Raw genomic sequence first — 27,601 nt, 5'->3', positions numbered from 1 at the left:
ATAACTATGAAGTTAAGTAGCAACATTAACGCATACAAATCACTACATATAGTACACCAACATATATTTACTTGTATGCATGTTCGTATGTGTGTATGTATGTATGTATGCATGTAAGTACATACATAGCGTGCAGCATATGGATTTACCCATATATAGTAAACGCACACACAAGTCTCATCGCATGACGCTTGAACGGTAGTTAATTGCAACAACAATCTTAATTATAATTATCCCGGCAGAAGACATAACAAAATCGAAGAAAGCAGCAGAATAACAAAGAAGAAAATTACCCATACCAAAAGGAGCAAAAGAAAAAGTGGAGATGCAAAAGGGTAGCCAACACCAAGAATTTGGTGAGATACAGATATATATCTGTATGCATGTGTGTGTGCATGTAAGTATGCATAAATGCATTTATAAGCACATAATTATAGGTAAATTCACACATACATACATATAAATAAATTTGCATTTATGCTCTTCATTATATTAAAATCAGGCACATGCACACACACATACACGTACCCTTTTGCAAACTTACGTATATAATATACATACATACATACATGCATATATCGCCTTACATTCCCCCATAAATATGCAAGCAAGAAAACTGTACACCACTACAAATACATTCCCCAGCAAATAGTATACGCAAACTTAGGTTAGAATGCCTCTAATTGCCGTAAGGTGTACGAGTGTACAGCCCATCACTTCGACAGTAAGGCGGTGGTCCATTTGATGTTCATTCACCTCACCCATGCCCACGTCCATTGTCCAGAATCACTTACTCGCGCAGAACTCCTTTGTGCAGCATCCTCCCGCTTTTTGCATTGTGCCAACTCGCACCACTAGCGTCGCCAAACTTCTATCTTCGAACGACAATAAAATTAACCGATTCCCATTCAATCCATCCGCAATTCAACTGTTTGTTGTGCAATCGATCGATGCATTGAAGAGAAAATTGGCGTAAAAGAAGTGCAGTAATTGCGCAAAATTCAAGAAAGGATTCAAGGAATGCTACGAATTTTACACGCAAATCCAAGAAGAATTATGAAAATATATAAAATGCGACACACAAAAGCTGGGTTAATGTGACTCAGTGAGTTTAACACTCCGTTGACCATTTTTTGTTAAACACTCGGGCAACCAGGTCTGGCCTTTTTTCGCCCCCATTCAAGGATCCTTTTGAAAAGGTTATATCCATAAATCGACAGAAAATTTAATTTTAGAAAGCTACCTGGAAGCTTTAGTTGTTGTTGTTGTAGCAGCATAAACATTCCCCCTACATATATTCAGAATGCTGTTGAAGTAACAGTTCTTGTTGGATATAAATCCCGGTCGTTCCAGTTACGTAGAACCGACTGTAGGGGGAAGTGCCAGTCGTTAGCTATAATAAAAAGATGTTAAATTCACGTTTAAAGTCGAAAAAGGCTTTTCTGGGCAGACCCGGATGCCGAAACGGAGGGTTAAGGAATGGACCCTGCCTTGAGTTAGGTACTTGAAAGCCCATTGCACTCCTCTAGCAATGTAGCATTACACTTTGTATTGTGGAAATTTGAAGGCTCGTTTTTTTTTTTTTTTTTTTTTTTTTAAGGAAACAAAAAGTAAAATTTTGAAAAGAATAATTAAAAAAAAATTAAATCAAATAAAAAAAAAAAATGCAAATAATAATAAAAAAAAATAATAATAAAAAATTATAATAATAAAAAAAAATAATAATAAAAAAAATTTAATATTAAATAAAAAATAAAATTATAAACAAATAAAAAAATATTAATAGAACCAATTAAAATATAAAATAAAATAAAAAATAAATTTATATTACCAGCTCTCGCTAATAAAAATAATAATAATGAAAAAATAATAATTATAAAAAAAAAATTAAATACTAAATAAAAAATTAAATATTAATTAAATAAAATATAAAATTAAAAACAATTACAAAAATTAAAAAAAAAACCAATTAAAAAACCAAAATTAAATTAAAAAAAAAAACAATTAAAAAAAAAAAACAATTAAAAAAAAAAATAAAAATAAATTTATATTACCAGCTTTCGCTTCCCTACAGAAACAAAGAATCGAAAATGTTAATGAGCATTAATTGCAACCTTTCAGCAATGAATTTGCTGCGGATAGAAAAATCCCAACCACAAGAGGTTTGTAAAAACTCATAACTCCCACCAAGGATAAACTGAGAATGCTCACGGGCTCGCCGAAGACCACAATACACCTTATCCTTGTAAGCTGCGGTACAGCGATATATATTAGAAGTTTGAGACATCTCGGCCATTTGCAGTCGGAGGAAGGACACATACGCTCAAGTCCAACCCAGCTATATCTTAAGTTTAATAAGAGAACTCGGTTTGGATGACGTACTGTGATGACTAGAGGACACAAAAGACCATGAGGTGCTAACCTCCAATAAATCTAAATCTGAACAAACAAACAGCACAACAACAAAAAAACGCGATCACTGTCATATCCAAATCGCGACAGTCGATTCTAAATTACCGGAACGAGCCGGATTTATATCCGGCTAAGGACTGTCACTGCAGTAGCATTCCCCGTATATGTAGGCGGAATGTTTATGATGTTACAATAACAACAACAACATCCAAACAACGTTATCACAGAAAAACTAAGTCAGCCGCTTCTTGTATGAATGTACATTACCCGATACAGCATTTCGATTTTTTTGTTTAAAAAAAGACCATAAATATGTATAGAAATACCAATTTTTTTTTTATAGTAAACTAATAGCCTTTTCCCATGTTTTCTAATTTTTAGTTCTTTATTTCTGTCGATAAGTCGTTATGGTTCATATGGTTCATCTAAAGTTAAAATCAAGACACATTGAGCAGGTATCAGCAGCCGGGTTGCAATTTTGATTATTTTGTTTTTCTATTTATTTGCTCTCTATAGTATAAAATTTTGTTTCATTCATTTCATTTCATTTGCATTCCAGGGATTAAAGGCCATTTGAGTAAAATAATAAAAAGAAGAAAAAAACAAAGAGTTTCCCAAAAGAGAAAAATATTGCCTGTATGCACCGCACCTTCTTCGATTTTGAGCAATTGTCATTATGATTATGATTTATGTAGTGAAAACTTGTTACCTTTATTATCAGTTCTATATTTTCGTCACATTTATGTTGGTTCTTTAGAGTGACGCCTTACAAAAAGATTTTCTCGATATTACAGTTTTTCTCACCATCTCGATATGCCCAAAATTGTTCCCAAAAAAAAATGTTTAAAAGTTATATTGTTATTGACTGATCATAATATTTCACAGTTTTACTTCTATAATTAGCGATACTCTGATATTTCGAGATCTATGCATGAATTTCATTATTTTTTATTTTGCTTAATTTTGTACTTTTATTTTTATTTGTTTTCATTTTCTTATTATTTTTTTATTTTATTATTTTTTTTTTATTATTCTTTTTTTATTATTTTTTTTTTATTCTTTTTTTATTATTTTTTTACTTTTTTTTAATTTTTTTTATTTTTAATTTTTTTTATTTTTAATTTTTTTTATTTTTTATTTTTTTTATTTTTAATTCTTTTTATTTTTTCTTTTATTTTAATAATTTTTTATTTTTTTTTTATATTTTTATTTTATTTTATATTTTTATTTTATTTTATTTTTTATTTTATTCATTTTTTATTTATTTTTTTTATTTATTAATTTTTTTTTTAATTTATTCTTATTCTTATTTTTTTATTTTTTTTATTAATTTTTTATTCATTCCTTATTTTTTTATTTTTTGTTCTTTATTTTATTAATTTTTTGTATTCATTTTTTCTATTCATTTTTTTTATTTTATTAATTTTTTAGTTTAGTCATTTTTTATTTTATTCATTTTTTTTTATTGATTTTTTATTCTATTTAATATATTTTTCTTTATTTTATTTTTTCATTATTATTCTTGTTTATTTATTTTTTATTTTTATTAGTTTATTATTTTCATTTTCTTAATTATATTTATTTTTTTAATTACTTCATTTTTATTTTATTTATTTATTTATTATTTTATGTAATATATATTATTTATTATTTTATTTATTTGTTTTTATTTTATTTATTTATTTTTTTTTATTTATTTATTTTTTTTAGGTTTTATTTTATTTATTTAGTTTTTATTTTATTTATTTAGTTTTTATTTCATTTATTTATTTATTATTTTATTTATTAATTTTTTATTTTTTATTTCTTGTTTTATTTTTTGATTTTATTTATTTTACTTATTTTATTTATTTGTTTTTATTTTATTTATTTTTATTTTGTTAATGAATTTATTTATTTATTTTGTATTTTATTTATTTTTTTTTATTTGAGTGAAGCATACAACCACAACAATGATTGACCTTAGAATAGCCTACTAAATAAAAGAATTAACAATAAAATTAAAAGTAAATTTGCAGTTAGTAGTGAAGAAGTAGATGTTGTGGAAAGTAGTAAAGAAATACTAACGATGAAAAACTAGTAAAGGGTGTTTTTTTAGAGGTTAGGTTTTCAAGTTGGCACTACTTTTTTCATAGATAGTCTTTTTGACAGCTGTCACTTGATTTATGCTCAGTTTGGTTTGCCATTTCATAATGAATAGACTTACACCTGAACAACGTTTGCAAATCGTGCAAATTAATTACGAAAATAATGGTTCGGTTCGCGCGACGCATCAAAGAAAATTTTGTTCAGCGATGAAGCTCACTTTTGGTTGAATGGGTATGTCAATAAGCAAAATTGTCGCATTTGGAGTGAACATAATCCACAAGCCATTGCTGAGACGCCGTTACATCCTCAAAAAGTCACTGTTTGGTGTGCTCTATGGGCAGAGGGAATCATTGGTCCATATTTCTTTAAAAATGAAGCCGGCCATAATGTTACAGTCAATGGAGAGCGCTATAGAGCCATGATTAATGACTTTTTCGTGCCTGAATTGGACGATGTTGATGTGGACGACCTTTGGTTCCAACAAGACGGCGCTACATGCCATACAGCCAACGCAACAATCGATTTATTGAAGGACACTTTTGGTGAGCGCATTATCTCGCGCCGTGGACCTGTGGCGTGGCCTCCAAGATCGTGCGATATAACACCGCTGGACTATTTCTTGTGGGGCTATGTGAAGTCGCTTGTCTACGCAGATAAGCCCGAGACGATTGACGTCTTGGAAGAGAATATTCGGTGCGTTATTGCTGACATACGGCCCCAATTGCTGCAAAAAGTGGTCGAAAATTGGGCCTCTCGGCTGGAATTTATTCGAGCCAGCCGCGGCGGCCACTTGCCCGAAATCATTTTTAAAACATAATGGCAAACCCTTATCTTTATAATAAAGCTAAATTCTTGGTCATGACATTAAATTATATACGTTTTATTTCATCTTGAAAACCTAACCTCTAAAAAAAACACCTTTTAGTAGAGATTAATTGGAATTAATTAAAAGAATGAAAAAAGTATTTGAGTACATTCCACAATATTTGGCAAGATAACGAATCAAATTAGGCGCAAGTTCTCTTTTACACATTTAATTTTTCAGAGCAAGTTACTCCATTATCTAATCAACACTTTCCATGTTTCTTCTTTTTAAGTCATCATGGTGGATACTCGACTATTGGATATTCTGAAATCATTTCATTATTTATTTTATTACTAAATTTGAGCACAAGTTTGTGAAATATTGCAAAATATTTATTTCCAAATTCTTAAAATTGACGCCAGCGTCCAAAGTATTTTCATCCGCAACCCCACAGCCACGTGAACGGAGCTTTAATTTGCTAGCCGTGCAAAGTTCCAAAGCACACGCTAACCACATAACCACAGCGATACACACAACACATAAGCATTTTTTGTGAAATACAACGATAAAATGTACCAGATAGCTAACAATGTTGGCGACGTCACTGCTGGCGTTCTCAAGGGTGAGTTAACGAAGACGCTGACGTGGTACTCGTTCCAGAAAGCCAGCAAAGCAAGCGAGCCTATCAATCGAGTTCAGCAGTTGATGAGCCACCTACGAATTTGAATACAAAAATTTCGAAAAAGGTTTTGGATATTAACGGAATTTTAAAACACAACAGAGAGGCGAGATTCTGAGTAAAGAGCACTCACACTCACAGCAGAGTAAACGAGTGCCTCAATAACTGGCGGAGCCTCAGCGGAACAACAACGAGTCCATACAAACAAACAGCGAAAGCGTATGAAACTCATGGAGTAAAGTGTGATGTGAAACAAGCGGATACGTTGTATGACAGCAGCCGAGGCATCGCAAGCTGCGTGAAGCGTAGTTTTAATGTTGTTGTTCCAGTATTACAACCTGCAAGCGAGCGCTTGAATGATGCGATTTGATGGAAAATGTAGTAGTGTGCGCATCAAACAATTGTAAGCTCCAAATCGCAATGCACTTATAGACGCTTGGCCGAAGGTTCAGCGCTCACAGTAATAAACATCAGCGTCAAACATCCAAATAGTATCATGACGAAGCTAAGCTGCTCATTAAACAATAAAATCCTATAAAACTCGCCGTCAAATTGGCCTCAAAAACTGGAATTTATTGGAGTAGAAGGGCTGGCATTGCAAAAGTAAACGTGTTTATCTGCATAAGTGGGTAAAAATAAGAAATTGAAGTAGTTAATGCATGTGGATACATGCATACATAAGTACTCTATACATATGCACATTACATATTAAACAATTTCTGAATTCCCTTGCAGGATAGTGGAGAAAGTTTTGGGAAGAAAATTATCTCCCAATGAATATTTTTTGGCACGCTATACAGGGTGCAAAAGGTTCTGATTAAAATTGTGGTATGACAGACAGTTGTTACGCGGATTAGTGGACAGCTGATTTGCTTATTGGATACTTTTGTCAGTAAAAGATGGGCCGCAGGCAACAAATACGGGTATTAACCAAGGCGAATTGAGTATCTAAGGTGACGCATTTAAAAAACAGTTACTTTATTTTTCGCTATTTTAACAAGCCTGACGTCAGCTCCCTTCGCAATACAAAAAAAACGAGCAAAGCAAACAAAAGTAGAAGAAATTAGCTGTTTGTGAAAATTCAGTTAATGGCTTGGTAGTTTTGTGATTTGTAAGATTTAAACTAATCAAACTAATGCAAAAGAAGTCCCGTGTGTTAAGTTGGGAAAGCACAAATTAATATAAAACCTCCAAATGCAGTTTGTTTGCGTTTTTATACGGAAGACGCCGTGGCAAGAAAGTATGTGTGTGTGCGTATAATTTCTTCAGTTTGGTTGTTTCCATTGCTTTCTCCTATTCTTCTTCTGCATAAACAACTAATTGCTCTTCCTTTTGTTTGTTTATGCATGGACTCTTACGACACGGCGAATTCGAAAAGCGCCAATCTTTTACACTATCATTCGTGGGTATTAACTGCCCTGATACTAAGAAATAATTATTGATTTAAAAAAATCTTAAATTGCAATTTCTCCGAAATATCAAATGACAAATACGTATGTGCATAGGGTCGTACGAAAAATATGGACTTTGGAGATTTCATCCATGAACTTGTGGTGATGGCTCTTCTGTTTTGTTTACTCGAATGGATAAATAAAGAGATAGCTTGATTTAAATGATAAGTTGAAGGAATCACAGAAGTTCTTACAATTAAAACAACTTTTCCTTTCGATTCAAGATTGAGCTTTGAAGGAAAGCATGCTTTTGTGGCGGCACTCCTGGTAAGTCCAATTAATTTGAAATTCGATAGGATACACTTTACTATAATAAAATTAAATGGAATATAAAAAGACATACTCAGAAACTTTCTAAAGATTCTGATTAAAAGGTTCACATTTTTTTTTTTTATTTGTTATTGGAGGTTGAATTAGTTTTAAAGGTTTTTTTCGAAGATTTGGGGCTTTATTGTGAAAAAACGGTACAAAATATTTTATTCGAAGTATTGGCCATCGCTAGCTACAACTTTCGCCCATCTTTCGGGCAATTTCCGGATGCCGTTTCTCCAAAATTCTGGCCGCTAAATAAATAAATAAAAATAAATATGCCGGAACAAATGATAATCGGAGGGAGCTATGTCTGGACTATACGGCGGGTGGGGTAACACTTCCCAGCCAAGCGTTCCAAGATATTTTTTGACAGGTTGTCATGTTGCAAAATAACCTTGTCGTGCCTTTTTACCGTTTCCGGCCGTTTTTCTTTCAATGCCCGGCTTAAACGCATCAATTGCAGTCGGTAACGATCCCCCGTGATTGTTTCGCCCGGTTGGAGCAGCTCAAAATATACGACGCCGACCTGATCCCACCAAATGCAGAGCATGATTTTCTTGCCGTGAATATTCTGCTTGGCCGTCGACGTTGATGCGTGGCCGGGCAAACCCCATGATTTTTTGCGTTTTGGGTTATCGTAGTGGATCCATTTTTTGTCGCCAGTCATCACCCGATGCAAAAAACCCTTCCGATTTTGTCGCTCGAGCAGCAATTCGCACGTAAAAAATCGCCGTTCGAGGTCGCGCAGCTTCAACTCGTACGGGACCCAATGTCCTTGCTTTTGGATCATTCCCATCGCTTTTAGACGCTTGCAAACGGTTGATTTATCAACGCCCAATGATTCAGCAAGCTCTTCTTGGGTTTGGCACGAGTCCTCGTTTACCAATTCCCCCAATTCCGCGTCCTCGAACTTTTTGGGCTGGCCAAGACGCTCCTTGTCTTCGGTGTGAAAATCACCACTTTAGAATCGTCGAAACCAGTACTCACATGTTGAAATCGACGTAGTATGGTCTGGGTAGGCCTCCTGCAGCAATTCACGGGCTTGGGCTGTATTTTTTTTTTCAAATTGAAGCAGAAAAGCAAAGCTTCCCGCAAATTGCGTTTCGACGGCACGAAAGTTGACATACTCGGAGCACGAAAACACTGCGTTGTTTATACTTCAGCGAAATGACAGATACTGATAAACAAAGCCTAGGGATGAGGCTTTGTCATGAATATATATTCAGTATTGCCAACGCGATAAAGTGATAAATAGCGCCATCTGTGTGTCACCTTTAAAACTAATTCAACCTCCTAATAAATTTTTTTGAATTTTGTACAAGCCCTGGAACTTTGATTTATAAGGTTTTTGTTATATTGGGTTGGCAACTAAGTAATTGCGGATTTCACTCATAGATGGCTTCAGTTGAATTTTTAGGTTTCCAGACGTAGTACAAATGTAAAAGACATTTTGTTATTTGATAGTTGGCAATTCAGCTGTCAATCTTTAAAAAAAAGTGTTTTGATCGGTTGGGCAGCCGGTTCTACGTTACCGGAATGACTCGGGTTTTTCCCGACCAAGGGATGCCGCCCCAGTAAACTAGCCCTGTCCCACGTAAAAGGGAAATGACAGCGGTTTGTTTATAACAGATGTCAAACGAAAACTGAGATTGTGTTGTTCATATAAGAAAAAATCAAGAATAAAATGAATAGCGACTGATGCAAGATGCATCTATTAAAGGTGGTATCGACAAATCAGCTGATTTTCTTTCGCCGTGTCCATGTGGCTGTCAGCCCAGAATGAATCAAGGCGAATTCATTTTTTTGTTTTCTACCTTTCCAATACTTTGCTTTCATATTCAAACGTACAAAATATTGTTGTTGGTCTAGTGCTACCAACTTTAATAAATGCGCCTTGGACTGATGGGAAGAAAGCAAGAATGAGCGCGCACAATTTTGCTGTCAATTTCCCTATTACGTAGCAGCCGAAGTTACTTTCACAATTTTGCTTCTGATGGCCAAATCTTGTAATCTATCATTCTTGATTTTCTATTGCTTTTATATATTTTTTTATAGCTTTTATATTTTTTTTATAGCTTTTATATTTTTTTTTATAGCTTTTATATGTGTGCAATTGAGAAACATTTCTCTCAGTCGCCTATAATTTTTGCTCAATGAATATTTTTCTCTACTCGTCAGCTTTTATCGAAGAATATTGTTGCGCTAATGATAAGCTTTCAACATATCAAGCGACCGCCGCAGCTGAATGAATTGGTGCGTGACTACTATTCGAAAGTGTGCAGATTCGAATCCTCGTGCATCAAACACCAAAATTATGGAAAAAGTTTTTAATAATAGCGCTCGCCCCACGGCAGGCAATGACAAACCAACGAGTTTATTTCTACCATGAAAAAGCTCCTCATAAAAAACCAGCTCGTAACAACATCAAATTGGAGCAGAAGATCGGCGAAACTCCCAAAAAGAGTGTAAGCGCCAACTATATAATACATATACAGTCACCGAAAAAAGTATAGTTACAGTACTGCCTAAACATTTTAACTCTTATATAAGATTACTTCACATATGCAAACAAAATCAAAAGCATTTCATACGAAAAAAAAGACGAAAATCTTAGACTTGTTACATATTTTTCAGCGAAAAAACATTGCCACATAGAAAATTGATTTTTTCTTATTTCTAACGGCAATATTTAGTAAAGTGTAGATAATCCTTTCCTTATTATAACTTCATTTTGTCTATTCGGCATTGAAGATACCAGTTTTTGGGTAATATTCGATCCTATTTTCCGCCATTACTGGTTTCAGTTGTACTTTGTTTGAAATATGATGGTTTCGTATACGTTTTTCCAACACATCCCATAAATGTTCGATGGGGTTCATGTCTGAGGATTGTGGTGGAGTGTTTAAAGTATACGGAGTATTTTACAACATCCATTCCTTAACAATATGAGCTGCATGTTTCGGATCATTGTCCTGTTGGAAATAATATTTGGAGGAGTAAACCAACTTTTTTTAGCGCTGCGTTTTAAATTTAATTATTTTGTGAAATCGAATTTTTTCTGCTGGTTTATTTAGCGTATGTATGGTTTTTTCCTCGGTAGGTATAATAGTTTGCAATGTTCTGGGGGTCATATCGATGTCACAGCATTCCTCAAGCTCGTCTACAGTTTTAGATGAAAAAGTCCTAGGCGATTTTTTTACAATTTTTATTAAGTAGCGCTCCGCTTTTTCCATCAAATTTCTTAGTCGGCCCGATCTCTTACAGTTTTCCAAATTTTCTTTTACCTTTAAATCGCTTTAAAATACATACTTCTCACACTATAGCGGCTATTATTAACAAATTTTCTTATTTCTGAAAGTGGTTTTCCATCAGAAGTGAGGTTAAAAATAATTATTCTTTCAGCAATTGGAAGTTTCGCTACTATTTCTACCTAATGAAGCAAACTGTCAATAAATGTGAAATGCTTTGAAAATTGATACTTCGCGAGCTTGATAAGGTTTATTTGTCAACGATTTTTTACGTTATTGATAAGATATTCAGGCATATTGGGTAGACTAAAATGTTCGATAACAAATTGCCGATATACATGTAAATATGTGTGCACATGGCTTTAAATTCGAACGCTTACTTTATAATAAAAAAATAGTCGTTTTAATAAAAACTTTTTTGGTTTTGAATATTCATGAAAATTTTTAACATGTTTCTAGTATAGGGTGATCAATCATGAGGTGCTTTTTTCAATAGTTAAAAAAAAAACAAAAATGTAAATTATGTTCAAAACCTTTATTTATCATTTGAAAGGACATTCTTTGACATTTACTTTTTGAATATGACTTCATTCAAATGTTGGCCGCAACTACGCTTAAGGTGGTCCATTCTGAAGGTCCAATTTTCAATCACTCGTTCGAGCATTTCGACTGGTAGCTGGTCTATCAGCATAGACCTTGGACTTCACGAATCCCCAAAGAAAAAAGTCCAAAGGTGTGATATCACAAGATCTTGGTGGCCAACTCACAGATCCTAAACGTGAAATCAGCTGCTCTCCGAAATGACTTCTCAATAAAGTCATTGTTTCACGAGCTGTATGGCAAGTGGCTTATCACAGAACGCTGATTTTCATAATACAGTTGAACAATTTGTAGACGTTGTTGCGGTGTGAGTCTTTCCATGATGAAATGCCAAACGCTGTTCAACAAATCCACGATGACAGTTTGCCACAACTCGCGCGCGATCTGTAAAAAAAACGCAAATGAAAAAAACTCCTCTTAATTGATCACCCTATATAAAAAAAATTGCGTCATTGTTCACGATGTAAGCCACAAAAACAAAATTGGCTCGGTAAACTCTTGATGCTGATATCTTCGGTCAACAATAGATAATATCGAGCCATTACCGCCGGTGTATCCCACACCATAATCGATTTTTGTTTTGTTATCGAAATCGATAGTTCAACATCATTTGCATCATCTGTCAAAATTTCATGGCTGTAGATTAAACCGTTATGATTTTATAACAAAAACAATTTTAATGTAAATGCATATGGTGACTTGTTTCCATTTTCTTTGAACGCTTGTGTGGGATACAATTAAATTCTCTTTTAAAATAAATGAAACACAAGGGAAAAAAATAAAAAAAAACACAATTTTTTGAAACTTTAATTAAAGATAAAGCTTTAGAACAATATGTCGAAGGTATGAATTTGTTTTTTTGCAAAATATGTTTTTGTTTTCAATTATTGGATATTTTTACAGCTCTCCCTGGTACCATATAGCGATTCAGTTGAATCTTTCGTTGATTTAAATGGTTTGGAAAGTTTAAAAGAAGTCGAGGAGGAAACGTGTGTTGGGAAAAGGGGCTACAGAAAGCAAAAGAGAATACATAAAAGGCTGCAAAAAGTTACGAAAAAAATACGAGTGTTTTGCCCAACCCGTGCTTAAAGAAAAAATGTCCAAATTCGTCTCATGATAAAATTTCTGAAGATGAAAAAGTAAGAATAAATGAACATTTTTGGGGAATCGGCAACAAAATTAGACAGAAAGATTGGCTGTCTTCTTGTGTTAAACAAGTCGATATTAAAAGGCGATATGGAGAAAGTGACAGAAAAAAGTGCAGCTTTAATTATTTTATCAATATCAATAATAGCAGTTTTAAAGATTGTCAACAATTTTTATTGAAAACGTTGAACATTTCACAAACGATTTTAATATCCGTAATAAAAAATAGAAGTTCGTATAAAACTTGCCTTGAAAATGTAAAAAAGCCAACTGCACACAACAAATCTGAGGAAGCAAGCATATCGCTAGTAAAATCCTTTATAGAACAATTACCAGCGGTTCCTTCACATTATGGCAGGAATAAAAGTACAAAATTATATCTACCTCAAGAATTTCGAAACATAAAAACTGTATATCAGCATTATGTAGAACATTTGAAAGCTATTAATAAAGTAAATAGTCAGTTATCGTTAAGAGTATTCCGTATTTTTTATCGAATATTCTAAGAAATGTATACATTTATTTTTTTTTTTTTTAAATCAAATGTAATTTAATTTTAAGGACTAAGTAAAAAAATTAAAATTAAAATAAATTTTTGTGTAACCCACACACTTTTTTAATAATAGGTTGCCAGAAGGAAAGCAAAAAAATGTATCCCACAAAAACAACCCTTATGATGCAAATATCTATTTAAAATTATTAAAATTAAACGTATTACACAAAAAAATATTTACATTATAAATTTTAAAATAATGGCTTTATTCAAACTGATTTAATTTAAAAAAAAACCTTCCCCTGTAAAATTTCGAGTTTGTGGGATACATTTTTTCGGCGGTTATGGCTCGATATTGAAACAGGCAATTCAATTGTAAAAAGTTACATTTACGATTTACGCTTTTTTGGTTTTGGAAGGGCTTGAAAAAAATCTTAATTTTTGGAATTTTTAAAAACGGCTATGTACGACTGTAGCCAATACATGTACAAAAATTAAAAAAAAAAAAAATTAAAATCGTTTCATAAGTCTTCCAGAAATCGAGGCTACCGTGTACAGAAAATTCGTTTTGAGAAAAACGCGTTTAAAGTTTTCATTGGCCGTTGTAACTCACTACCTGCACTTATTGTATTGGGTATAACTTCGTCAATTTTCAAGATTTTAAGTTAAAATTTTTCATATTTTCGAATATATGTATCTTCTTTAAGAAAATGCAAAAAAAAAATCTATTTTTTTGCAAAATCACAGTGGTGTTCCCTTTTAAAGATCTTCTCACCAAAATATACCAAATAATAACAATTTTTAATTGCCGCCTTTTTAAATTGACGCCTAAAAAAGTCTTCTTCACTCATCTTATAGTAAATCATTTCAATAATGTTGTGTCAAAATTTTAAGTGGATCGGAGCAGAACTCTCAAAGTTATAGCCTTTGTAGGCACTCTACCTCGAATGCATCGATAATTTTTCAGAGTCATTTTTTCAAACGCGTTTTTCCCGAAACGACTTCTTAAAAGTCGGTGCCAATCACAACTCCGAAACTATTCAACCAATTCTTTTCAAATTTGGCACACGTTTTCTAAATCAAAAATACCTCCTTTTTTTTAAGGTTGTTCTTCACTTACAAATATGGCGAAATTTTTCGCCAAAAATGACTTTTTTAGTTTCAGATGATTCTACGACGAATGCCGATTGGCACCGCAGAGCACCTCTCGAAAAACATATCTCCAAAAAAAACTCTGTCATGGGCTTATTTGTCAATATTTTATTTTTAATATTTTTTAAAAACTTATTGAAAAGATGTACAATAACATGCAACTGATTTTATTAAAGTATCTTAAGCCATATTTCTGTAAAAAATTCAAAAAAAAAAGTGTTTTTTTTTTAGCGCTAAACCCTACCACCCCCTTAAAAAAAAGAATGGAGAAAATTGCGGCCTTCTGTATTTGCTACCAGACACATGAATAAATCGAAGTTCCTATGCAGGTTCCATTGAATTTTGAAAAATGCAGTATTTTTGCATATAACTGCTTTCAGAATGCGTATAACCGCATCGAAAAATAAATTCCCCATAAATTAATATCAAATTAATCAAATGTATAGGGCGCTGAACAAAGATGCTAGATTAGGCGAACTCAATTCGCCTTGGGCGCTGAACTGCAACACTTCACTTGCGCGTATGTTTGTTTACATTTGCAGCCGTTTGGCAACACAATATAACTGTCAGTTGCAACGAATTGTTATTTTCGTTTCAAATTGGAAGGTTTGCATTTATATTTCATTAGAATATTTTTAATACAAATATAAAACCGAAAAAAAAAAACACTCGCTATTTAGGAACCCCAAACCCCTAACATCTCCATTAAACTTAATTAAATTAAAAATTTTACTTTGCATCAAATTGAATTTTGTTTACATCAGCGACAACCCGCACTTTTACTTTGCGTCAAATTGAATTATGATTTACACTAACAACAACCCACACTTTTAATTTGCGACATCCAAATTTAAGTATGAACATTTGACAGTGAGAATTAAATGTGCGCCTTTTTTATTTCATGCATTTTAGTTTTCCAACCACATAAATGAAATTTTACTGAAATTCCTACTTACACGTAGACATTTTACTTTAAATTCCCGAACAAAATGAGAACATAAAGATTGCCCGCTCTGCCTGACTCATTTATCATGCAGAGACAACGCATCAGCACCAACAAAACTGTTTAATAAAAGCAACGTCAGCGCGAAACTCTGGCTACATATCCAGAATACATTCCATTCCCCAACGTACAAGCAAAAAAAATCTACGTGTATTCCTATAAGCACCACAATCGGAGCACATAACCTCAAAATCGCTTCCTCAAAAGACCAAACTTCGCCATGCTATGGAAAGCGTAGCAGCTGCTCAAACATGTTATGCAACTCTCAAGGTGAAACTGCTTGGTTACTCCAAATGTGCGATGTTGCTAGTGCTGTAGTTTTCAGCACTGTAACTACTTTTTTATTGAATCCAAAGTAGCGCAGCACGAACAACAGCTGCGACCAAATAACAACCTACTTTATTTTGTATGAGCTCTCAAATTACTCAGCTTATCAACATCAATTCATGTGAAAAGCAAACTGGTGTGCCAGCCGCATTAGCCTGTATAAAAAGCCAACATTTCCTCTTTTGGAATCGGTCAACGATGGTGAGCAAATCGATAGACAGCAATGACGATAACGGCTACGAGTACAAAGTACCGACAACAACGAAGCCACTATGTTTTCCATGTATTCAATGAAATCAAGGGTGCTGCCGCCAATTCCCAGCACAGTACAGCAGCGAAGAAAATGGCAACGATGTATACAACGCACTGCTGCTAACTCCGATGATACGCGCCGGGTGCAGGCCAGAAAGAGACGGCGAAGTAACCAATGTCTGTTGGTCGCCAGACTACCGTTGAATTATTATTTTTAATGTCAATCGTGGCGTTCCAGGCTACCCGCAATGGCTGCAGCAGGTACGTAGCCTAGTTCTCGTGAAGAATTATCTGGGTATAGATTCCTTAATTTCCGAATTAGCGAACTCCACGATTTGCCGAGCGCCTTGACAGGAAGTAACAGACGCTTTCAGCGGCTTCCTGAATTTATTTCTGCTTTATGTATGCAATTCTACTAAAACTCATTTGGTTTCCATTTATGCTCTGCACACATATTCGTTGTTTCTATTTTGTTGCCTACTGCTTCGTAATCGTCACTGTTGTGCATACATATGTAGCTGTTACCGGCTTTGTTGTTGTCAATGCTTCTATAGAAAAACGCTGGCCACATTTCGACGCCGCCAAATATTCCCCAAACAAATTGTGCGTTCAAGCGGACATGGAAGCGATACGCCTCCATTTTTACATTTGCTAAGAAATTATTTCGAACTCAAGTCACCCATATGCCGCCAACCACCTGAGCAAACGTTATCACTTATCAATTTTAGCATAGAGTACGCCACTTCAAAAGTGACACAAAACGAAAACCATCAGATGAGATGTAATAGGTCTTTGTGTGTCACTAAAAAGGTATCGCGCGACAAGGAATATACGAACAAAAGCAAGCGATTTCATTATGCAGCTGCTCATCCATCCGTCTTTCGTTGAACAAATGGTGGACGAACTTTATTCTTTGCACACAATTAACAATGCCAGCAATCGACGAGTCAGCGTGTCGACGAATCTAGCGAAGCTAATGCTGACGACTGCCTCGAAAAAGCAGCACACACTGCAGCTACAGCCAGCTGCTGTCGTAGCAACCGACCGACCGACTACGCCTCAGAATCACAAACCACGCGGAGCTCTACAGTCAGTCAGCACTACATCCACACACAGTGAACCACCATTCAGCCACTCAACCACTCATCTACACAATCAACAACAACCAAGTAACCAACCAACTTACCAACCACGAGTCATTGTGAGTCAACGCGAGTGCGATAACGATGTGAGCGCTGTGAATCCGGATCCGAATTGGAATCGATTCCACACAACGCCACAATGTTATAATACGCCAGCCATATCATACCAGCCAAGTCATGTCACAATCGAGGAGGCGCTGAGCGGCAGCGGAAGAGAGCGCGCGCACACACAGCAGGCCAGACAGCACCATCATTGATTGCTTGCTCAGAGCTCACGGGCTGGCAACGCCACACCAGCAACTAACCAACAAACGCCATTAACCAATATGGTGACTTGGCAATTCCGCATGGCGTGGCATGACATGTGGGAGCACGGACGCAAAACTTGCACAATCAGTCGCAATCATTATCGTTGGCTGACGCTCATCCTAACCTCAACATCATTTTAGTTCAACTAATTCCAATGCAACTTTGGACATTTTATTAGTACTCAGGAAACTTCCTATCCTAATTTTATGTATACATATCTTATTGGCGAAAAATCTATGCCACCTTACACAGGTATATAGACAAATATGCTCCTGGGTGCGACCCAGTCGTCAACTTGATAAATGATTGATTGGGTCACATTATTTTCAGCTCAGTTTAGTACGTATAGATAGATATTATGTACTCACCTTGATGCTGACGCAGTTCTGTATTTTAGTAGCCAACGGTTCCTTATCCGCTGCATAGCTGTTCAATATGGATATGCACTCGCTGCCCGGAGCTAAGCAGAGGCGACAGCAATTTTGTCGCGCACGCACTGGGCTACCGTCCGACATTTTGTAACGACGACTCCGTCAAATCTGACGCCGCTCTTCCCTCCCAGAAATTTCACACTGTAGCGTAACACTACTGCCGAGCAGCCGCCAACTCTCTATATAGACAGACAGAAGAAGTGCAGTTTTTTAATTGGTTTGGAAATTCCTATTCCAAAAATTATCAAGTTTCCAGTTCACTTTCCGTTTTTTACACTTAATTTCACTTTTTTACAAATGTTCTTTTTGTAATTATTTGCTTTTCTCCTTATTTTTCCACTTCTCTCCCGACTTCTTTGTTTTTATCATATCTTCTCGAACTGTATTAAAATTTTATGTCTCAACACGACGGGATTTTCTGCGAAACTGAAAACCGAAAACTGAAATGAAGTTACTTCATTTTTTCTTCACCGGGAATTTTCAGCACGAATTGTGGAAAGGAAAAGGGAAAAAACGTGCATGACGACATCTCGTGGGAAAAGAGATCGCCACTTACCTGAACTCTAGCGTGAAAAACAAGCAAACCAACAACCTTTCGCCGTTGTTTTGTTAAATCAACGTTCAGCTGATGTAGCTGCCAATGCAAATTAATACACAGACGTTTGTTTATGCTATTGTGAATGAACTGAAATATTGATTTCATTGAATAGTAGTTTTTTTGGGCTTTTTAAAACAATAAACTCGCAATTTTATATGCGCTTATGAGGTTGAACTTGATGCTTCGAAATTTTTTTGATAAAGTTATCACCGGGACTGATAGAATTGGTCTAAAAATATTATCTAGTAACTTGCCAGTAACTTAATTTCCGAGAATGCGCTCTCAGAGAGAAAAATATCAAAAAAAGTACATGAACGCAAAACGAGTGACAATTTGCAAGTGCTGATTAAATTTTTGGCGGGGGAAATCAAAACACAGTATATATTTTTTCAGTTGAGCTACCTCGTATTACATTACAAAAAAAAATAAAATAAAGCAAATAAAATGCAAAATAACGAGATTAGCATCACTTGTTCCCCAGAAGCATTTCGTAAGTAGGAACCTATTTGCCGACCCAAATTTCCAAGAGCCATTCATTCTATAAATATCTGGTGAAACTTCATACGAGACGGTAGTTCTTTATGAACACATAGTTACTGAAAGAGATGAAACTTCGCAGGCAGTTTTGCCTGTGGCTACTGGCAGCAGTGATGGTAAATGTAGGGAAAATTCCCTACATGTAGGGATATTTGTTGAAAAAGGACAGATTTTTTTAAATTCTGTAAATGTAGGGAATTTTCAAAAAAGGCAGAAAAAAATTTACAATAGCGGGAAATATTAAAAAAGTTCATTTAAAATAAAAAGCCGCAGTAAGATTTCATGCCAGCATTTTTTTCCTTATGGCAGCATACTTTTAAAAGCGTTAATACGGCAACATTGCCTTTTTTTTCGTCGTTAACGCTAGCACGATTTTTTCTTTGCGCGAAAATTGTTAGTTGTCCCACGTTTTCTGATGCTTTTCACGTTTGAAGTAAGTTTGCAATTATTTTAGTTTTAGCTTTTTTTATATTTAAAATACATATATTTTACAGAAATGAGCTCCTCCTCTTCGACTGACTCTTCGGAGGAGTACCAGGAAAAACAACCTAAGTATCGAAAACAATAGTTCAATAATAAGTGGCTTGACGACGACAATTTTAGTGGCTAGTTTGAAGCTGTGGCTAACGATCCATTCGAATGCAAATGCACTGCCTACGACAAAGTTTTAAGCTGTGGCAAGTCTGATTTACAGAAGCACGCCGAAACAAAAATGCACCAAAAAATATGAAGGCAAATAAAAAGACATCTAAAATAAAGCGAGTAAACCAAATGGTTCCAGAAATTTCGAAATAAGACTTAGCATGTTCTTCGCTGAGCTTGCGCTGCAAGTGGTGGACCATTTAATCCCACTCTTAAAAGAAGTCGTGCCCGATTCTGAAATAATAAAAAACTCTGAGCTCGGAAGAAAGAGGTGCACCAGCATAATAAAAAATGAATTGGAAAAAGACAATTTAGTTAAAAAATTAAAAGTAAACAAATTTTCCGTAATATCGAAGAGAGCACAGACATCGGACTCAATAAGCATATGTGTCTCATGGTGAGATTTTTCCACGAGGAAACTGAGCGGCTTGTGGTTAAGCTGCTGGATTTAATCCCAATAAGAACTGATTGCACTGCAGAAGCTCTGTACGGAATTTTTAAAAAATCTTAAGCAAACAATTTTGACGTTGTTTGTGTGTGTAAAAACAGGAGAAAAAAATGTAGGGAATTTCGTAGGGAAAATTTGTTGTAAGCGTAGGGAAAAGTAGGGAATTTTTTTGGGCTGTGTAGGGATTTTTCAAAAAACCATTTACCATCACTGATAGGTGGTCGCTATGAAAGCACGGAAACCAAAAATGTGTGGTTGGATGCGCCAACAAAGTTCCTCATCTCTAAAGTAAGAGACTTAAGAGCAAAAGTAAGAGCGTCTCTTTAAAAAACAAAAAGCAAATGTAGGTTACAATATACAAAGAGCTGTGTGAGAAGGGACACATATATTTACTTGCATTCTCCATTTTAATCACCCAATTCGCAAATTTTAATTATTGTGGTTATCTACTTTGCGATCTACTGTTTTTCTCATTTGCAAATTCTTGCAAGTAAAAATGTATCCAGTAAAAAATTGCAACTTCCCCTCAAAAGGAAATGGAATTTTGCTCTCTCCATTTCCCCTACTTTACGAGTTTTTTGGGTACATGAACACCAAAACGTGATAATTTTTAACAATTATTACAAACTATTTGCTTCATGAACAGACCTAATGCGTTCTATTCGCCTTTATTATCGGCTTTTTGTAATCTGCTTAATCGACTGTAAATAGTAAACCTGCTGTTCCGACTAGCGGAGATATCATATGCATTGTGCTGATTTTCTTCAATAGTTTGTTTATATTTAATTGAGAATATCATCCAAATGTATAAATTATCAAAGAATATAATAATATAAATGTTAAACAAGCAGCCTAATCGTCTAATGCTGTGTCTCCACGACACTTAATTCTCTCTCCCATTCATAATTCACTTTCCAATTACGCTTCGAATCAGATAAAGTAGCTCTAAAATTTATTTTAGCGAATTACCCCATCTGTGAGTAATTCGTCTCAAGAATCAATTCGCCTTGATTTCGTGTCAAGAACTTAGCGAATTACGAACAATTCGTTGCATTCGCTAATTTTTGTAGGAAATTTATTGAAATAAGCTATCAAACCAAAATGAAATATTTAACCAAAACAAAAATAAAACGTTGAATAACAAATAGAAACAAGTAATTTTAATACTGGAAGCGATATTGTGAAAAAATTATTACGTTGTTGTTGTGTCAGCAAAAACATTTCCCATACATATTTACATGTGCGAAGGAAACTTTGACGGTACCCCACGTTGCAATACTGTGAAAGAAGAAGTAGGAAAAGAAGGTCAACTGTCACCACTCTTCCTGTTTTTTTCAGACTTTTATACGTTCAGAGTTTTGTACGCTTTCAATAATAGCCTTCTAGTTGATGCGGTTTATACGGATTTTTCCAAGGATTTCGATGAAGTCTGCCACTCAACCTTAAACTCAAAACTAATAAGTTTTGGGTTTCACTCTATTTTCCTTAAGGGGTTAGGGGTAGTCAGAGGCCCGAAAAAATGATGATTTTCAAAAATTTTTTTTTAGCTAGTCAATTGCTCTATTTTACAAAAATAAAAGCATTAGTCCAGTCAAAAGAGGATTTAACTTCGTAATTTTAGGAGTATGCGAGTTTATGGTTTTATTATGTAAAGCCCATCACTGTGAACTTAAGTTTGAGTTTTCGGGGTCGGGGTCGGGGGTTGTGTCCCGCGGCCGCCATCTTGGAAATAACGGTGCAACTGGTTTTTTGCGATTATCTCGTGAATTTCGAAAGTTACGAAAATTTTTGTAAAATACTTTTTTGTAGATAATAATATTATCTACAACTTTCATTCAAAACGTTTTATTGTAAAATTAATAATAAAAAAGTTATAAACAAAATTACGCGAAAAATTAAGTGATGCATTGTTTTAAAGCGTAATAACTTTTTTTTTATTGATTTTATGGAAAATATACATCAGAGCTTTTTTATAGAGCATTCTTTTGTGAACATTTTTGTCTAAAAGTTTTTTCCGCTATCTTTATTTAGTCGTATGATTTTGAGCTGCTAAGCGGAGCAACCAATACATTAGCGAAGCGCGTACATGATTACACAGGCCGACAAAATTTAACCAACATTCAGACCCAGAAACCAGACTATATATTTCCAAAGGTTTATGATGCGCTAAATCCAAATCTGGCCTCAGAATTGCTCTATCAGCTCTGGTTTTCGAGATATCCTAACCTAAAAGTGCAAAAAACACCATTTTTGCCTATATCTGAGGTTATGTAGCCTTGCAGATGTTTTCCTTCACCAAAATTAAAGGATGGTATCTTTAAATACAAGCCTTTTTTTCAAATGGCGTTTTGTTTGCTCAAATATCATTTTTTTTTCGCAGAGATATCGCATTTTGAAATTTTCATGTTTCGAAATTTTCCTACACCTGAAAATCGATTAAGATAACATAGACATGATATAGTCGCTTACTAATTTTCTTGGGTTTGAGGGCCTGAAATATATGGATTAATAGTATGTAAATTTGGAGTTTGTGGGAAAGCCTGCTCGCGGTATGATAGGGGTGGTTTCTAGGGGTTAGGGCTGTGTGTGACTCGGTACCCAAAGGTTAGATAGTGTGGGGATGTGGTGAGTCAGGACACTTATGGTGTGAGACAAAATTTTAAGAAAAATAAGACTCAATTCAAGAAAATTAGTAATCGAATATATCATGTCTATGTTATCTTAATCGATCTTCAGGTGTAGGAAAATTTCCGCTTAGCAGCTCAAAATCATACGACTAAATAAAGATAGCGGAAAAAACTTTTAGACAAAAATGTTCACAAAAGAATGCTCTATAAAAAAGCTCTGATGTATATTTTCCATAAAATCAATAAAAAAAAAGTTATTACGCTTTAAAACAATGCATCACTTAATTTTTCGCGTAATTTTGTTTATAACTTTTTTATTATTAATTTTACAATAAAACGTTTTGAATGAAAGTTGTAGATAATATTATTATCTACAAAAAAGTATTTTACATGTAGAAACAATTGCAAAAAAGTAGTTGAAAATTTTTTATTTAGCAAAAAAGAAAAAAAATTTAAATTTTTTCGAAATTCAATATTTCAAAAAGTGTATTTTTGTTTTTTTTATAACTTTTTCCAAATCAAAAGGACATCTCAAACTTTAATTGAGCTGAATGCCTAGTAGCTAAAATGCGTTGTTTTTGAGTAATGAATTTTTGAGTAGAAAACCTGTTTCGCACTTTTTGTTTTTTTGCAAAATAAAAAATTTTCAACTACCTTTATGCAACTGTTTCTACATGAAATCGCTCGTATAAGTAATGACGTTCATTTTTAACCCAAAATTATTAAAATCGGTTCATTTTTGACTAAGTTATGAGCATTTAAAAAAAAAAAATTTCTTATATTATTAAAAAAAAATCGATTTTGAGCCGAAAAACAAAATTGCCGATAAAGCTTGAAAAAAATTTTTTTCGGGCGAACAAAAAATACGTGTCTCATTATTTTGACCAGAGAGCAACATATTTCAGTTACATCGAAATCGAAGAACATGTCCCGAATATCCCTTTTGAATTGAAATGGAAAGAATCTATATAAGAAATTTTTTTTTAATTACTCATAACTTAGTCAAAAATAAGCCGATTTGAATGATTCTGGGCTCAAAATAATCGTAATTACTTACACAAGCGACTTCATGCAGAAACAATTGCAAAAAAGAAGTTGAAAATGTTTTATTTTGCAAAAAACAAAAAGTGCGAAACAAGGTTTTTACTCAAAAATTCATTACTCAAAAACAACGCATTTTAGCTAATAGGCATTCAGCTCAGTTAAAGTTTGAGATGTCCTTTTGATTTGGAAAAAGTTATAAAAAAAACAAAAATACACTTTTTGAAATATTGAATTTCGAAAAAATTTAATTTTTTTTCTTTTTTGCTAAATAAAAAATTTCCAACTACTTTTTTGCAATTGTTTCTACATGAAGTCGCTCGTGTAAGTAATTACGATCATTTTGAACCCAGAATTATTAAAATCGGTTCATTTTTGCCTAAGTTATGGGCATTTAAAAAAAAAGTTTTCTTACATAATTAAAAAAAATCGAGTTTGAGCCGAAAACCAAAATTGCCGATAACTCTTGAGAAAAAATTTTTTCGGGCGAACAAAAAAATACGTGTCTCATTATTTTGACCAGAGAGCAACATATTTGAGTTACATCGAAATCGAAGAACATGACCCGAATAGCCCGGTTGAATTGAGATGGAAAGCATCTAATGTTTTTCAAAAGCAGTATAAAATTTATTGAAACCTACCAAGCGGTTTTTAAGTTACAGTGATCTCTTCTCTTCTTAATGGGCGCGATAACCGCTTACGCGATTTTGGCCGAGTAGAAGGATGGTTCCATATGTAGAAGTCCACACAAGTGGGGAAAGTTACTGATCGCCATCACTTGGGGTTGGCCAAGACGATTTTTCTACATATGGTTCAAGTAGCTCACAACTTCCGGGATTAGTCCAAGTATCCTTTGGGTAACTTTCGAACACCCGTTCGGAGTGACACAACGTGAGAAGGTGAAGCATCCCAGGATAGCTGGTTGTGCGCTCGGTTTGGGACCCGCCACTAAAGAATACCTCCCAATGAAAAGATGTACAAAGCCTCGGTGAGAAGTAACAGTGATGACTAGTTCAAAAAACATAGTTTTGAGAAAACATACTCTATGGTGCTGGAATCGACGACTCCGTGTAAGTAGAGAGAAAAAAGTATTTTCTTGACGTTTTCATAACTTAAAACTTTAAACGCGGTTTTCTCGAACCTTTTTTTTTAAAGTGCGTACTCATTGGCATTTGAAAACTACTCAACCGATCCTTTTGAAATTTTGCACACATATTTTACATATAAAAAACCTCCCCCCAACGTTTTTTTTCGCCATTTTTTTTATAGTAAGGTGGTTTTACACGACTACTTCAAACGACTACCAAATGGCTGAAAATGAAAATAAATCGTCAAAATAAACGTTGGGAAGAAGTTTAACTCATATTTTAACTAAATTATTCGATTTTTTTGATTTCAGATGATTCTACGCTGAGATATGCTGACTACTGCAAAATGTATTTTTGAAAAGACGTCTACGTAAATGTGCTCTCATTCGCTCATTTTGCAATATTTTTACATGAAAATTTTATCAAATATTCTTGAAATGTTACTTTATAATATGCAACAACTTTTAATAAACTGACTTGAACCGTTTCGCTACAATAAATTCATGAAAAAAGTATTTGTTTTTAGCGTTTATCCCTTACCCCGCCCTTAAGAAACTGCAAAAAAAAAAATCCAGTTTTTTGAAAATTCTGAATACCCCTAACACCTTAAATGGATAAAGTAGTACCTCTTCAATCGTGTATGTGTAGTTGTTGTCGATGATTTGTTTTCATATCCTTTTATTGCCTCTTCCGGTGTCACTTGAGACTCTCTGTGACGACTGCGAAAGGCCATGTTCTCCAGTTTTGACCACAGACTGTTGTCCAATGGATTCAAATCTGGACTTCCAGACAGATAAGCCGTCGAATGCGGCGGCTATGAACCCAGGAATATTGTTTTTTAGCCACTGCTTGGTGGATTTTGCCTTATCTTGCTGGAGGATCAAAGGCTATTGAATAGAGTAACTGCTTAACTGCTTCTCCACGCCTTCGAAGGCAACCTCCTAGTAAACTTTTGCTCCATTTTTCGCAGAAATGAAGAGATGTAACGCCTTTACAAGACACTCCTAACCAAACCATTACGGAGGATGGATGGTGGCCACGCTGTGCCTTGGAACAACATTTTTTGCGTCCTTAGAACTTTTAGCATAGATTTTGTCGTTTTGCTTATTAAAAACTTCTTCAACAGTGTACATTTTCTGATCATATTTTCATGGCCGTTCACCGCGTGCCATCAAAGAAGCTGCTTTTGCATCTGTCGAGTCTCATTTTCTTCAAGCGCGTTGTCAAAAGCTGACCACTTAAGCGACGGAAGGCTTTCATGTGGAGATCATCTCTAATTTGTCTTCACATGGATTTGGTCGATACATTCATTTCACTGGACATGATTTTCTGCTTTCTCAGGGAATTTCTGCGAATTTTTTCTCGAATGGATTTTGTGGCTAAACTGGTTTGAATTACGCGAGGTTAGGTTAGGTTAAAAAGGTTGCCCAAGGAGCGGGCACACTTTGGCGAAGAAAAAACGAATTCGTCCTATAAGGGAAGTAAGTGAAGGAGAAAACCGATGGGATGAAAGGAGAGGGTTGAGATAGGTGGGAGTAGGAGCCAAGATGCCTAAATCTTAGCCTCGCGAGAGCAGGGTGCTAAGAAGAAGCTGCTGAGATGATTTCACCTCATCCTCTATATACCCGCCGTAAAAAGGACTCGAGGTAATTCCACGTCTCACAGCAGGCGTCCCTCGCAGATAGTGTCCTGTGAGAAAGCCCACGAGGTCCGAGAGTTAAGATTTTGTCAATCTCAGAAGCTCGCTTTAGCGCCCTCGATCCACATGTGGCAGGAGGATTTCGCGTCTTTACAAGTTTGTGTACTTGTCCAGCGCTCGCTGAGCTGACGCGAAGCCCATCTTTCCAGGAGGATGACCACTTCTCTTTCTGTCTGTCACTTCAGATGTCTGGAAAACGATTGGGCGTACAGTAAATAAACTTTCTCGAAGTTTTTTCAACGATTCGCAAATCTTTGCCATACTTTTGTAATGCAATCACTGCAATGCGATTTTCCTTAGCTCCCCACTCCATTGTTAATAAGCGAGATTTACCACGAAACTGAGTATAATTTGTGAGTAGACAATGCATACAAAAAAAATAACGGCACCTTTTTCTGCGAATTTTTGTTCGCCTTAAAATTTGTCACAGAATTTACGGCAAGACTAGGTAGTTCTTACAAATACTGTTAGCTCTATGTAACGGGTGATCAATTAAGAGGAGTTTTTTTCATTTGCGTTTTTTTTACAGATCGCGCGCGAGTTGTGGCAAACTGTCATCGTGGATTTGTTGAACAGCGTTTGGCATTTCATCATGGAAAGACTCACACCGCCACAAGGTCTACAAATTGTTCAACTGTATTATGAAAATCAGCGTTCTGTGACAAATGTTTTTCGTGCGCTTAGACCGCATTATGGTCAACATAATCGGTCTGCCTTAAACACTATTCGACATACCATCAACAAATTTGAATCCGAATATTCATTGGTGGATGATTCTCGACCGAATAGACCACGTCCAGCAAGAAGCATTGAGAATATAGCGGCAGTAGCAGAGAGTGTACGTGAAAACTGCGATGAATCGATTCGGCCCCGTTCTCAGCAACTTGGACTGTCGTATGGAACAACTTGGTCAATTTTACGGAAGGATCTTCATTTAAAAGCATACAAAATACAGCTCGTACAAGAACTAAAGCCAAATGACCTTCTTGCACGTCACTGTTTTGCTGATTGGGCTCTTGAAAAGATTGAAGAAGATCCGCTGTTTTCGAGCAAAATTTTGTTCAGCGATGA

At 34.9% G+C, this 27,601-nt stretch overlaps 1 protein-coding gene across 1 annotated transcript in view; it reads right to left on the bottom strand.

Annotated features, from left to right (window-relative positions):
- Positions 1 to 18,317, bottom strand: part of LOC129239555 (zinc finger protein hangover) — a 40,030-nt gene extending 21,713 nt beyond the window's left edge. The window contains exon 1 of the mRNA XM_054875135.1: positions 17,788 to 18,317. Within this exon, the coding sequence (XP_054731110.1) occupies positions 17,788 to 17,934 (147 nt within the window). The 5' untranslated portion in view covers positions 17,935 to 18,317. The remainder of the gene's footprint in view (positions 1 to 17,787) is intronic.
- Between the last annotated feature and the right edge of the window lie 9,284 nt (positions 18,318 to 27,601).

Source organism: Anastrepha obliqua, chromosome 2 (assembly GCF_027943255.1).
Source record: "Anastrepha obliqua isolate idAnaObli1 chromosome 2, idAnaObli1_1.0, whole genome shotgun sequence".
NCBI classification, from domain to species: Eukaryota; Metazoa; Arthropoda; class Insecta; order Diptera; family Tephritidae; genus Anastrepha; species Anastrepha obliqua.
This window is presented reverse-complemented; position numbering and strand designations above follow the sequence as displayed.